Here is a 15,252-nt window from a genome sequence, read left to right on the forward strand (position 1 = left end):
ATGGGGACCCTGTATACAAAAGTACCAGTTTAGTCCTAAATGATAATGTTTGTACTCTTGTCATAACTACATGGTTCTATTTATACATTTACCAAGAATTCACCCACCATAGATTGATGGAGATAATATACCAGTGCATGAGGATTCAAAGAACATTTAGTGGTAACTTTGTATCTTTTTATATTTTGAGAACCACTGGTATAGTAGTTTATAAACCAGGAGAGTATGTTAAAATGTAGATTCCCATGCCCCTACCCAGATAATCTGATTCATTCTGTCTGTGGTAGGGCCCAGGTAACTATATTTTATACAGGAATCCTGACAATTATGATGCAGATGTTTTAGGAAGGAAGTCTGGTGCTAATTTAGATGGAAGTATCTATATATACTCTGTCGTGATTTTCATGAATGAGGGCTCTCGCATATTGATATGCTGTGGCCTTCACTCTGAGACAGTCTGTCCATTTGTCTTACCCCATTCCCTCTTTCCTTTGTCTTCACTCTTCTATGCACCAGAATTTGGGAGATGAAGTAAGAATGGAGGAGTCTAGGAGAACTGTGCTACAAGGAACAATCCTTGGTTTTAAAGTTACTCTGTAAATACTAGGTTGGTGCAAAAGTAATTGTGGTTTAAAAGGTTAACAATTGCAAAAACCACAGTTACTTTTGCACCAACCTAATACATTGGAGGCCTGATAACATTGGTAACCATAGATACTCTAACTCAGTGATTCTTAGGCCTCTCCTTAAGGTCTGATTATGACTTCCCACCACAATCAATTAAAGATCTTTGGTTATATATTCTCCAACGTTATTTTTTTCAGAATGATGCTGAGACTAAATTCTCTTTAATAGGTGTTAAACAAAATTTAAAAAAAAATTTCATGGTACAATCAGCATTTGTTACTAGTTTTCTGAATCAAGTAATACAGTTAATATCTTGAAAAAGAACACCTAAAATTAATTTTCATTGTTATCCATTGCAGTTTTCGATTAGAAAGGTAGCTCTTAAGTTTTGGAAGTTTTGTTTGTGCATATATCAGTTGTCAGATATGTTTCCTTAACAAAAATATTTATTAGTCCTTCAACAAAATTTTAAGTAAAAATTTAAACAACCTAAAGTTTCATGTGGATTTTGCAGTTAGTTTTAGCCATAAAAGCTGATAATTGTATCTAATATCATAGAGGTGTTTAAAGAATTAATTGTCCACAGCAGTAATTAAGTATATTCAGTGTAGACGAGGGTTTTGCCTTAACATGAGCCCCTGGACCAATGCTGTCACATCACTGGGGGGCTTGTTGAAGTGCAGAATCTTAGGACCCATCCCAGAACCATCTCTTCAGAATCTCCCTATTCCTTTTATCCAACACTACAATTTTCTCTATAGCTTTATTGGTTTTGAACATACTGCATATAGACTTCTCATTTGCTCATTATTTGTTTTTCTATACCAGCATATAAACTCCATGAGGGCAAGAATCTTTGTTTTGTTTTGATGTTGCATGCCCATTGCTTAGAACAGTGTCTATATCTAAATAAAATATAGATGCTCAAATATTTGTTGGATGAATAAATAAACTGTGTCATTCAGGCATTTAATTTAATAGATATCTACATGTTTGTGTCTGTGTATATGTGAATAGTTTAATAATTACAAATAATATGAGAAATGAACAATGAAGTAAAGTATAATGAATTACTTTTTATTGCTATTGAAAAATAGGATTTATTTATTTTATGAGTGAGAGACCATTTGCAGTATTTTTTCCATATCTATTTATGGAGAACGTTGGCAAATATGTCTCTGTTTAGAAAGCTGAGTCTAAATTCAGGTCCAGTATGTTACAAGTTGAAGGCAACTTCTATTTAAATAAACCAAGCCGTTATTTATTAAGTGAATTATATTTAGTGAAATCTAGCCCTGAGATTATATTGTTACGCTTGCCTTTGTAGCAGCAAATGCATATTAAACTCAGGGCTACCCCCTAATACTTAGAAAAATGAACTCTGAGTCTGATTATTTTTTCAAAAGGTTGTTCCTTTGTTTAACTTTCACTTTTATTTATACTGTAAATCACTTTTTGAAAAAAAAATTAAAGACCGTTTTGTTTTTATTTTATTTTTTGTTTTGTTTCATCTTATTTTTGCAGACAGGCTCGAAGAGAGAGCATCCTCAGATAAGAATGTAGACCCACTTTCTGCTCCACATAACCAACCTCCAGAAGATCCTTTTGGTTCTGTTCCTTTCATTTTTCACTCAGGCAAGTTACATATGTAACATCATCACTACTATTAAAAAGATACACAAAAGAACAAGATTAAGAACAAAAATCCTTCTTCATATAAAGCCAAAGAGAGAATCAGGTGTTCGTTACAGAAAATAGAAAACTATTTTAACCTTTAGCCATCCTAGTCTTCCTAATGTTCTTTCCATTGGGTTTTCAGTTGTGTCTTTTGCAAACGTAGACAAATGCTGATTTACATAATAGAGCCAAAACTGTTTCTTTTCACCTTTATTATTGGATATTGTTGAAAGAAAATCTGTGCATGAAAATCTCTATTAATATATTTAAAATAAAAGATATTTTTGTGCTTAGCTTTTGCTTAAAAATCCTGTATTTTGCTAGTTTATATATGCTCTCTTGTAGCTGCATTTTAAAAATATTTGTCACAATCATGTTGTGACAAATTACCTACTCTTTTTTTCTTACATCCTTGTTTTGATTTCAGTCCAGAATGTAAATATTATTATTCACCATTTAAAAATATTTGTTGTAATATTTTCAAGGTAATTACCCAGTTAACAGTGTTGAGGTTACTAGGGTGGAGTAGGAGGCCACTTTGGCATAAATGAATGTGTGTGTGTGTATGGTTATAATGGAAGAAATGAGTTTAATCTTAGAAAAGGGAAATATATTGGAAGAAATAATGTTTTGTTAGAAGGTAAAGGTGTTGTTTAATACATTCAAGGTAACTGAGCCATGCTGTTTGGTTCTGCTGTTGCTTTTGTTTCTCACTCAGGCAAGTTACATATGTAACATCATCACTACCAGTAAAAAAAAGAGAGAGAGAGAGAGAGAGAGAGAGAGAGAGAGAGAGAGAACAACAAAAGGAAAGCTTATGAATGTAAAGCCCAAATAAGAAATAAGTGTTCAGGATTTCTGATGAACACATCGAGGCAATGTTACAGCTTTTCAACATTGAGATTTGGTTATCCAGAACATACAGTGCAGTAATAAAGAGTGTTTCTAAATACTTGGATGTTCCATGGTTTACTCTTTGCCACTTATTGAAGAGTCCATATTCTTGCCATTTTCTTTTTTCCTCCTTCATATTATCTTTTTCATGAATGACATGATATTAACTGGGGAAGACAGTTTACTGTGCAATTTAATCTGGGTAGATGTGCTCACTGGCACCCTCCAACAGGTTATACAAATGTTACTTTTTTTACAATGATAATATCTCAAAATGGTCTTTATAAGCTCTCAGAATGTAGTGACTTCAAATATTGATCTATTTGTGGCAGAAAGTGGTTTCAGTGTTTTTTTTTCATATTCTAGAAGGAGTTGCGTAATACTTCCCAGGTTTGCATGTATCTAGGCAATTGCTCTGTTCTTTAACAGCTTCTGAAAGAACCCTGGGGAAATGAATAGTAGAAGCAGAAACTAGAGCAAGTTTCAATGATTTGCCATTTCCCCAAACACCCTTATTTTGGGGTTGGCCTAGGATTTTTGTAGTTAGAAATATGCTCACAGATTTGAGCTTGCTTGCTGCTGTTATTACTTTGTTTCTCTTTTTATTGTAGGTATTTAACTTTTCTCTGTTGATTTTAACCCTTATTGAGGGTTGAAAAGATGAACTGTCTGTCTTTGAATCCTGCCCAGTAATTACCTCATAATATTCATTGGATGTATGAAAACATTTAACTATACTTAAAATTTCATATTCCTTAGTGTTAGGACAGTGACCTTAAAAAATGCCCTTTGATATAAATGCTTCCCCTTCAAAATAGTTTTTTAGATTTAGTGTGAACATGAACTTTGGAATAGCTTGGTTATGAAAAATTGAGTACATAAACTGGAATAAAGGAGGGAATGTCATACGAGAAATGTGCCTCTAGAGAGAGAAGAAAGGGTGATGTATGGGCTATAATAGCATTGTTAATTTGTACTTAAAAGATCTAAAATACATAATTAAAATTTAAAAATCTAAAAATAACTGACCTCATTATCAAGCTTAGAAATAGTTTGTTATATGTAATATTTCAATAAAAGTAAAGTATTTGGGGGCATAGTAAAATAATTGAATCTACTGAAACAAAAATTAACTTCTCCATAAGCTTTAGGAAGAAATTAGAAAAAGAAAAAGGTATTCTTTCCAATGAAATTATACTCCACCTAGCATTGCGAGCATCCAGAGATTTGTTGGACTCGAACAGAAGAAAGACAAACAGAGCGATATGGATATGTGATAAGCCACCCTACTTGAATCTGAGAGTTGACACTTACTGAATCTAATTTTAGGTAAGCCATATAGAGAATGTTACTTGAGAGAATAAAATGAATTCAGTCGTGAGGCAGACAGTTATACAATTTATTTAGCAGGTTTTAAGTCTCCTTGTAAAATACATTTCAGGAGCAGGCCCACTGTTCTCGGTATTCCTTACACACTGGTTTTATTAGGAATTGTGCTTTTTATTTCTAAAGAAAAATTCTAACCTTAACTTTGAAATTGTAATGGATTAGTTTTATTTGGTTTTTCTCCATTTATCCGAGTTTTGCAAAATTATTTATAAACTAAAATTTAAAACCTAAAATAATATATGTATGCACTTTAAAAAGTCAGATTTAGCAAGGTTTGAAATGACAAAAATCACTTCTTTGCCTGCTGCCTCCCTGTCCAGTTTCCTTGTCAAATTCCCGATAGGTAATTTTTTACTTCTGGTATTTTAATATATTATGCTTACTCTGTTATTTCTTACTTTTCTTTTTTCAATTTTAGATAATATCTGTGGACTTCCTATTATACAAAATGAGGATTTATATTAGTTAAAATTAGCGCGCGCGCGCGCACACACACACACACACAGGCCTACACATGTGGCCTTTCCCTCTATCCTCCCAGTAGAGTTTTGACACAGTTATTGGTTGTCAGTGTTCAATGAGTACATTTTTTGGATATGTAAATATTTGTTACCATTGAGGTTTAGCATACTATGATTACATTTCCTTTCTTCTATAGGGTTTTATTTTTCTTGGAGTTAGTTATAATTATGTTTATAAAATGACTATGTTTTTGTTGCCTTAGTTTTTTTATATACCCTGTTATTGATCTCCATTTAGAAGTGTAAATTTCCTCCCAATTAAAGGTGACTATCATTTTCAGTTTTACTTGGTTACATCTCTCATGGAGCTCTGCAGTCTAAATTGGTTGCATTCTATGCCTGCCACACACTTATCTTAGTATTTTCTTTTACCCATCAGTCTTCCTGGGAATTCCTGGATCTCCTCTCTTTCTCTTCTTTTTGTTGATAGAACAACTCCTCTAGTAGTTCTTGAGAAAATATGTGTGGGAGGAAACATTTTAAACTTGACTGTTGATTGATAGTTTGGCTGGGTAAATAATTTTATGTTGGACGTAATTTGTCTTGTAAATTTTTGAGGCACTACTTCATTCTATTCCAGCTTAAAAAAAAAAAAAAAAAAAAAAAAAAAAAAAAGACTAGGGGAATAGCTGCTCCTATGCTCATAACCCTAGCTCACATTCCCTTTAACATTTAACGGCCAAAATACCTTTTTTTTCTGTCTCTTTAATAGCTGCATGTACTCCACATCTGGTATAGTTAGCTGGCGTACCTACCTTTGTCCACATAGATGCCTCTTTCTGATTTGTTTGGTGCCTTAGCTTATATTACTTTCAGACTTTTAGAAAGCTCACCTGAAGATAACATTTTGGTAGACCATGTCTTAAAATGAATCAAATGTAGCTTTTCCTCTTCCTATTTTTAAACATTTCTTTATGGGCAAAATTTAAATTTGTAATTATCCATTTTTGCATAAATCAAATAATTATATCAAGATTCTGTTTGGAGCTGTATGTGAAGGTAATACCTTATTCCGTAAGTTGATATTGTAATTATTATGGAATTATGTTTACCTTGTATGTTAGGTTACTAATTGACATTAGTAGTGTGGTCCAGCATAAAGAACATTGACTTTGAAATTATAAAGCTCTGGTTATAAATCTTAGTTCTTTCGCAAATTAACCAGGTTATATTGGGTGTTGCCTAATTTCTTGAAGGGTTTCTTTATCTTAAATTGGGAATTATTGTCTATTTGAGAATATTGAAAGGATTAAATGAGAGAATGTCACACAAAGCATATATATCCTCACGGAAACACGGTTGCTACCGTGTTTCCCTGAAAATAAGACCTACCCAGAAAATCAGCCCTAGCATGATTTTTCAGGATGACATCCCCTGAACATAAGTCCTAATGCGTCTTTTGGAGCAAAAGTTAATACAAGACCCGGTCTTATTTTCTGGAAGACACGGTATTGTTGCTGCTCTTGTTGGTAATGTTATTTAAATAGTAGTTTTACTACTTACTACTAAATTTCAAAATCTTAGTAAATAAGTTTTGTAGCTTGTGTCCAGTTAGTCATAGTACCAAGTTCCAGTAATAATGAGCTAGTATTCTCTTAATTACGGAATGATACCTTTAAATAAAGTGTAGAACCTATTTATGAAGCTATTCACTACCAAGAACTGTTCTAATAGTGCCATTTCTGTTTTTATTAAAGCATTCACTGCCAGTATAAAAATCATATTAAAAGCATGGTGTTCATCCCGTCCTGAAACCCTTCCTTCTCTCCGAGGCATCGTTTTAGTTATTGTAGTTTGTATACTAGCATAGGATGTATGGCTTTGTGAATTATAGTGTGGACTCTCTAATTTTAATAAACACACTTCTGAAACATACAGTATTTGAAGAATTTTGTTGACATATAGGCTGTATTAATTGGGTTACTGAAGTATTAGGTTTCTTGTATTGCGTTTAATGTTTAATTAGGTTGGGTGAACTTCCCCTTCTTTCCCCAAACCTGAGATGCACCTCATGGGTCTCATTATCTAAAAAGTTAAACTGAATTTAGGATTGGGAAAGGTCACATTATATATAGCAAATATTTGTTGGAACGTAAATTATTATAGATTGTCAGTCCAAATGGTGGGTCATTCTATAAGCCATACGGAGGTGCATAGTTTATACCTTTAGATTCTAGTATACAATTCTTGAATATCAAGAATTTTTTCTATTCTACGATGTTAACAATAATGGTTACCATTTATTGAATACTACTGTATACATACAGCGGAAATTGAGGCTCGGAGAGGGGTCAGTAACTTGCTTAAGGTCAGGTAGTGAGTGAATAAGTAGGAATCCAGCTCTGATTTATAAACTGTTCTGCAAAGCAAAAGTATTAAGTGGTCTGTTTCAAATAAAAGTCTACGGTAATATGAGTAACACTAGAAATGTCAGTTTTACAGCACTTTTAATCTGGCTGGCAAATAACTGTTCACAACTGAGTATAACTCTCTTCTTATACTCGGCCTTGTCACTTGGCCTGTCTTCAGAGAAATAGTACAGATTTTGATAAAACCCTCTCCTAATCCTCTGATCCTTTGGCCTGGCTGGTAAATTGCTGGGAAATGATGGCAGACAGTATGCTACCAATTCAAAATGAGCTTTGTAGTCTTAAACAGCCACAGCCCCTCCCTTATACCGTAAATGCTGAGACAACAGGAGGCATGTAATTACAATAGCAGTGTTAAGCAATTTAGCCTCTATAATCTGATAGCAAAGAAAGGAACATCAAAACAAAATTTCTTTGAAACTGGAAGCTTCGTATATGATTAACACTGTACCACCTATCTTATAACTAAATGAACTGTCCTCTAAAAGATGGAAACCTGATTAGAAGAGTGGTAACATGAACAGTATGGTGCAAACATGCCACTGTCCCCATATTTTTTTGACATTTTATAAATATGTTGGATTTTTCGATATAGTTTATGAAGTTTCATTTATTAAGAATACATTTGCAATATTTATTCAAGGCATTAAGAAGTACAAATTGGTAGTGACAAAATAGTCATGGGGATGTAAAGCTTAGGGAATATAGTGAATGATATGGTAATAACTATGGTGCTAGATGGGTACTAGCCTAGTCTTATATAAATGTCTAACCATGATGCTGTATACCTGAAACTAACACATAGTATTGAAAAAAAAGATAGTGTGGCATTAACTAGGATCTAATTCTTTTCATGAATTATTTGTTTAAAAGAATACTATAATAAATATATGAAAATTGACAACAAATTTTAGCTTTTGAGTGGAATCCTCGAACTGTGCAAGACTTTAAGGTTTGAAATTTAGTTAACATCTAGAAATTTCCTTTTATGAAAACAAGCATGGAATGGATGAATTTATGTTCTTATATTCATTTGGCAGATTTATGTTCTTAAATTCATTTGGTTAGGTAAGCTTGTTCTTCAGAACCTCCCGGTTGTTTTCTTACTTTTGGTTAGTCATTTTTTAGATCACTAGAATCAGGATTAGTATGCGGATTTCACAAGTGTTAAAGTGAATGATAACCTTCTTGAAGTCAAGACTTGTCTTGTCTTTGTGTACCACGTGGTACCCTGATGAATGAATTCATTATCAAAGTATACTTTGGTAATCTAATCTAATCTCTTTCTCTCACACACACTAATATTTAATGAGCTTTCAGTAAATAAGATGAATGTTATTTCATGTTTATCTCTGTCAGGTAAGTGCCATTTATTGTCCGTATTTTATAGATGAGGTAACTGAAGTTATTTGGATGTTTACCTTCTGTGGATTTTCTAAAGTTGAGTATTCTTTCATCTTTTGATAAATCTGATAGTATTTCTAGAACTTAACCCTATAAAATACTCAACACAAGATATTTTTCAAAAACAAAACACTATTTGCTGAAATAGAAACAATACAGTGCTCATTCTATTAGTTTTTTTTTTTTTTTTTTTTTTTTTTAAACACTTTTCAGGCATAGTTTTGTAAAGGGGATAAAAAGAAATGTAAGACAAGTCTGCAGTTGTATTTTTTAGGGGTTGATGATAAGCTATATTGAATGTTTGCTGGTGATGGTATTCTACTTGTAGTTTAATTGTGGAATTTACAGATGAGGGTTTCAAACTTGTGGCATCAGCAGAGAAGTCACTATGGCCTTGATATATGGCCATAAACTTGGGCAAGTCATTTTCCCTAGTTTCACATCTTTTATGTGTAAAAGACCGGACTATATCTCTAAAATTTGCTTTTGTTTTTTGCTTTCAAGATATAGTTGAAGCTATGAAATAAGATTTTAAGGTCACTAAAAGAAAATAAATGACAAGAGAAAAGAGGAAGCTGAAGAATGAGCATTGGTTGGTAACTGCATGTCTTTGAAGTGTAGGCAGTCATGACAGTGATTTGACATGGAAAGGATGGGGGCACATTTCTGAAGATGCGGTTGATAAAATTGAAGAGGAAAGATCATAGTAAACCTTATAGAGCATTTTTACCCTAATGTGTGGGAGCCTAACAGTAAGGAGTTAAGAGATAATGTATGAGAAACCCTCGGCATTATATTCACTTAACTATATTAGTTCACTTGACAATATTAGTTACTATCCTCTGTGATTCATTTTTCAGCACCATAAAAGCATACACCATGTTTCCCCGAAAATAAAACCTAGCCAGACCATCAGCTCTAATGCGTCTTGGAGCAAAAATTAATATAAGACCCGGTTTTATTTTGCTGTAAGACTGGGTGTTATATGATATGATATAATATAATTATAATATAATATAATGTAATACTGGGTCTTATATTAATTTTTGCTCCAAAAGACACATTAGAACTGATTGTCCGGCTAGGTCTTATTTTGGGGGAAACATGGTAGTAGTTACTCCCATTAATAATCATGAAATGATGGTATAATACATTAGCAATAGCAATAATAGAGCCTTTTAATGAGTACCTGCAAAATGCCAGCCCTGTTGTAAGCAGTTTATGTGTATTCTCACTTTGATCCCTGCTACAACTCTCCAGACAAAGAGGCAGATACAGACAAAGAAAGTGAAAGTCTGGTAATGTATGATTCCAAATGAGAACAGGTCATCAAAGAAGACTTTCATTTAGTCTCCTTTGCTAATGAAGGAAGGGAAGTATGCTACATATATTTTATACACACTGTTATCAAATGCTTAATTTGGTATTTAACCTATTTAGTAAATGATTGTTATTTTACTGACAATACTGAATAATTGCTGCACTATTTTAGCTTTGAACTCTTCTCTTAAAATTGTATATGAGGTGTATTTAGCGATAAAACAATGAGAATAAGTACTAGTACTCTTGATGCTTTAGTGACTTCCATTGCTGTAATTTTTTTTTTTTACTACTTAACTTGGAATTTCCCTGAGAAACAGTTCACGTGTCACACAAGAGAATTAGACATTTGTTTGCCTGAAATACTCCTTTTTTTTTTACATTTTCACTTTTTTCCAAAAAGTTAAAAAAATTTTTTTCAATTACAGTTGGCATGCAATATTATTAGTTTCTATGGTATAACACAGTGACCTGAACTACTCTTGAATTAGCCACAGAATTGCACCTCCTCTCTCATTTCTCCCTACTCCTCTATCTCATTTATATTTGTCTTCAACCATTGAGTCCAGAAAAGGTGCTAGAATGTTAGAGTATGGATGAGATGACTGAGTTTGGCCTTGCCCTGGGGATGATGACGATAGTTAACACTATCGAGTGTTTATTATGTGTCAGGCACTATTTTAAGTCCTTTCTTTATAACAGTCCTATAAAGTAGAACCTGTTATTGTATTATTCCCTCATAATATGATAATGTATATCATCCCTCATGCATGAGGGAGCAAACAGCATTCAGCTATGATCTTGTCAGAGAATGTTACTCGGTTAACTTTATGTATTAATTATATGAGAAGGGAATAACCGCAAATTGATAAAGTGAAATCGATAAAGTGAAATTGATATTTAAAAAGGAGAGTTGTCTTTTTATTTTTTACCCCCAAGGAAAAAGTGCACGATCCTGGTTTTATTTAAAATGGTGAAAAACCAGAAACAACCTAGAAGTTCTATAGGTAAACAATTAAATGTTAAATACTCGTATACAGTGTTTTATTACGTTTCTATTGGAATTAATAATGGACTGTATTGATACCTGTAAAGATGCATTAAAAATAGTAAGTGAAAAAAGCAGATAAATTTATGTCCACTGACAAAAAGTAGATCTGCATGGCACTTTACAACAAAGAAATATATATTTCTATTAATAAACTTTGAGAAACTGACAAAGGGCAGGCAGAATGAGAAGTAGAAGGTGACAAGTGTGTTTGGGAAGCAGTGTTGGCCAATCATTTTAGAAGACTGAGATTAAAATGTAAGAATCACAGAAAGAAGATCAATTGAAGGACTCTGTCCAATGTTGCATGTTCCAGAAGACCTTTAGGAACAAAACTCCTGTGCCCTAGAAATGGAAAATTTCCCAGAGAAGTTGTAGAGCAGCGTTTTCCCAAAGTGCTTTTAGCAAGATTGTTTATACGATTAATAGGTGTTACATGTTAATAAAAGTGTAGTGAAGCAAATTTGGAAAATTCTGGGTTTCATAATATTAAAGATTCTTTTGTATAGGACTTGTCAACACCTTAAATATGTATAATGAGCATTTTCCAGGTGAGTAAGGGTGGAACACATTATGTAGTGCAGCATTTCATGAACTCAGTCGTCTGAGACCATAAACCAGTTTGGTTCTCTACGGGAAGAGCATTCTGCCCAGTGCACTTGGCAGACATCCATGAGCGGGCCTGAGCGCTGCACCCTGTGGCTTTTCTGTGGGTGGGTCAGTAGCTTGAGGAGGTAAGAAGCTAAAATGTCCCTTAGAGGAAATGTCCCAAAGTTAGGGATGATTGCATGTCTTTGCCATTACATACTTTTGCTTTTGAATAAAAAAGTTCATGAAAATAAATTTGTAGCTAATCTAAAAGTAATCTTTGTTTTTTAATATCAGAAGTATGCTGTATGGAGAAGTCGAACTGGAGAATCTACATTTGATTTGGTTTTAATCTGTTTGGATTGAAGATAAGCCTATTATAAATCTGTAAAGATACAGCATATAGCTCTTAGCTGGTTTAAAGGAACTGGCCGATGAATAATGGATGAAGATTATATTTGTATTAAGTATAACCTCGGGGTTGTCTCCCCGTCTCCTCTCCGCCTCATGCCTCCGCCCCCCTAGATTTCCTGCCCACTCCACTGCACGTTGCCAACAAACTGCACGCGCTGACCAGAGCCAGTGGCCGTTTTCTGTGCTCAGTTCCTCGGAGTTCTTTGCATCAGCCAGCTCAGTCGTCAACTCTGTCCCCTGGAAACACTCTCCTCTTTGGCTTCCGTAACATTGCACTGACCTGGTTTTGGTCTTCTTCTCTGGCACTTTTCAGTGTGCTGTGCAGGTTCCTCTGCTGACTTCTAAGTGTTCTGTACCTGAGGGTTCAGTATTGGATCCCCCTTTCCTTTTCTGTACTCTCTTCCCTAGGTGATTTCCTTCAGACTTGTGCCTCTCTCTACATATCCTCTGCATGGTGATGACTCCCAAATCTATTTTCTCCAGCTGAAAACTAACCGTTGTGCTCAAGCCTGCTTGCACTTATATACCTGCTGGCACTTAAATGTCTCACAGGTACCTCATGCGTTGTGCCCAAACCCGTTACTGATAATCTCCTCTACTTCTCAATTTATTCTTTACTCAACCTTTTCTGTCTCTGTTAATGGCACTACCCATCCATCCAGAGTTTTCCTCTTCAGTCTCTCATTCTTCCACTTCTTTTTACCCTGCCACCACCATCATCCAGGCCACCATAATCTCTGACTTGAATTATGACAATTTCCTCTTCCCTGATCTCCCACTTTGCACCCTCTCTTCAGTTAGTCATCTTTTTGAAATGTAAATCTGATCATGATGCCCATTTTAAATAAAGCCTTGTCATGGCTTCCCAATATACGCTGAATTTAGAACAAAATTCACTCTCCTTATCATGGCCGTAAAGGGACGTTGGCCCTCTTTCCTGCCTGACACTGTACAGTGTTCCCTTGCTCACCATGCACCAGGCACAGTGGAGCCTGTTTTCAGTACCTCACATATGCCAGCTTTTTGAATTGGCCTTGACATGATGCTCTTGTACCTTGAGCAGCTTCCTGCCCGTCCTCTGCGTGGCTGGCGCCTCCTCCCTCCTCGGTCATCTCCTCAGGAAGGCCTTTGCTGACTGTCCGGAGTAGACGTGTGCCTTCCTGGCCCTGGGACTTGCGCCACTGCTCTGTTCTGTCAGCGCACCAGTCACATGCTATGTTTGCTTACACACTCTGTAAACTCCTGGAGGCAGAGACCATGTTTATTTTATTGACCAATGTATGATCAGGGTGTAGTAAAGTACCCTATAAAATGTTTTGTTGAATCAAATGAAAAATGTGAGTGACTGAATTCTGAGTTTAAATCATCTCCAAATGTAAAGGGTTTATGTTTCTATGTTACTTTCTTTATCATATTCTGAATATGTTGAATATGTACGTGAGCTCAGATTTGTCACTTATTGTTTCATTCAACAAATACTGATTGAGCACAGTGCTAGGGTAGAAATGAATAATACCCAAGGTACATGATAAATAGGCCTCTAAGAGCTCATAATCAAGTAGGGGAAACAAGTGATCAGATAATTATAGTAGGTGCTACAATGACTGACGGCTGGTACTAAGTTCATCAGAAACACCAACTGTAGGAATTTTTTAAGAGGTTCCCCCAAAGGGGCTGGGTCTTGAAATATAGGCAGGTCGGGTGGGAGTGGAAGTGCTAGAAAGACATTCATACTGAGGTACGGTATTAAAGGTAAAGAGATGTTAAAATAGCAGAGTGCCCCTGGATAGCCAAACTTACTAAGTTCCTCAGTGTCTGATAGCAAATATTAACAGTTTGGATAGCAAGATAGCTGAAAACAAACAAAAGAAAAACCAACCCAAACTACCCAAAACTATTCAGTTCCTGAGTTTGAGTAGGGAGAGTTCTGGTGTGGATATAATGAAGAATACCCATGGGAGACATCGGGGTCTACGGCTAACAATGGGGTAGGACAGATCCGGACAGAGAAGAGCACCCTGTGTGGACCTGAGAGAGCCACTAAAAGGTTTTAAGCAGTAGCCACGTGATTAGTGTTTCAGAAATAATCATTCTGGTGATCGTGTAGAGCAGTTTGAGCGATATGAGACTGGAAGCTGACAGGCAAGTTTAGAGGCCACAGAGGAAAGGATGAAATAGACAACTGGCAGAGGGAGAGGAGGGAACAGATTCAAGAGATATTAAAAACTATTTGGTGGGAAGAGGGGAAATGACTTCTGAATTTCTGCTGGTTTGTAGAACTAGGTAGACGGAAGTACTGTTCACAAATTTAGAGGGAACTGGTGAGAAGCCCAGTGTAAGAGGAAAGATGATTTCTTTTGAAATTAAGTTCGAAAGAATGGTAGGATACATATTTATGATAAGTAATAGACGAATAAGATAATTAAATATTCATGGTGAGTATTAGAGATTCAATCATTTTGGTGTATGTGGCAATTAACATAGTAAAGACACAGAGAAGGACAACCAAGGACAGAACCCAGGGGGCATACGTGTTTAAGGAGAGGTCACTGAAAGAGAAATCTCTACAAATACGACCAAGAAGGAACAGAGATGGGAAGACAATGGTGCTGATTTTCAAAGAGAAGGAAGTAATTCAGAGGTGTCATATGCCACAAGGAGCACCATATTACTACTGGGAAAGTAGCGGTCCTTCCATGATCAGCTAATTAGTTTTCATGACTACAGACTATACTTCCAAACCTAGCTAACTGTTTTGAAAATTTGTGATCTTGGGCCAGCCTGGTGGCTCAGGTGGTTGGAGCGCTGTGTTCCTAACGCTGAGGTCACCAGTTTGATTCCCACAAGGGCCAGTGAGCTGTGCCCTCTATGGCTAAGATTGTGAACAACGGCTCTCCCTGGAGCTGGGCTGCTGTGAACAGCTGGAGGTCGGCATGAGTGGTAAGCAGCCAGCGTGAGCTGCCGTGAGCAGCTGACCGACGACCTGCGACCGACTGCCACA

At 35.5% G+C, this 15,252-nt stretch overlaps 1 protein-coding gene across 2 annotated transcripts in view; it reads left to right on the forward strand.

The window, feature by feature from the left end:
• The window catches only part of BMP2K (BMP2 inducible kinase), a 115,635-nt gene that overhangs the window by 93,482 nt on the left and 6,901 nt on the right, over positions 1-15,252 (forward strand). Inside the window, exon 15 of one of the 2 annotated variants that reach the window (XM_088791585.1) lies at positions 2,152-2,262. The exons of the other annotated variant lie outside the window; for it this stretch is intronic. Coding sequence (XP_088647711.1) covers positions 2,152-2,262 — 111 coding nt within the window. The remainder of the gene's footprint in view (positions 1-2,151; positions 2,263-15,252) is intronic. 2 annotated transcript variants of the gene reach the window in all.

This window comes from Rhinolophus sinicus, chromosome 1 (genome assembly GCF_057876585.1).
Source record: "Rhinolophus sinicus isolate RSI-liver-muscle chromosome 1, RSI-T2T, whole genome shotgun sequence".
Lineage (NCBI taxonomy): Eukaryota > Metazoa > Chordata > Mammalia > Chiroptera > Rhinolophidae > Rhinolophus > Rhinolophus sinicus.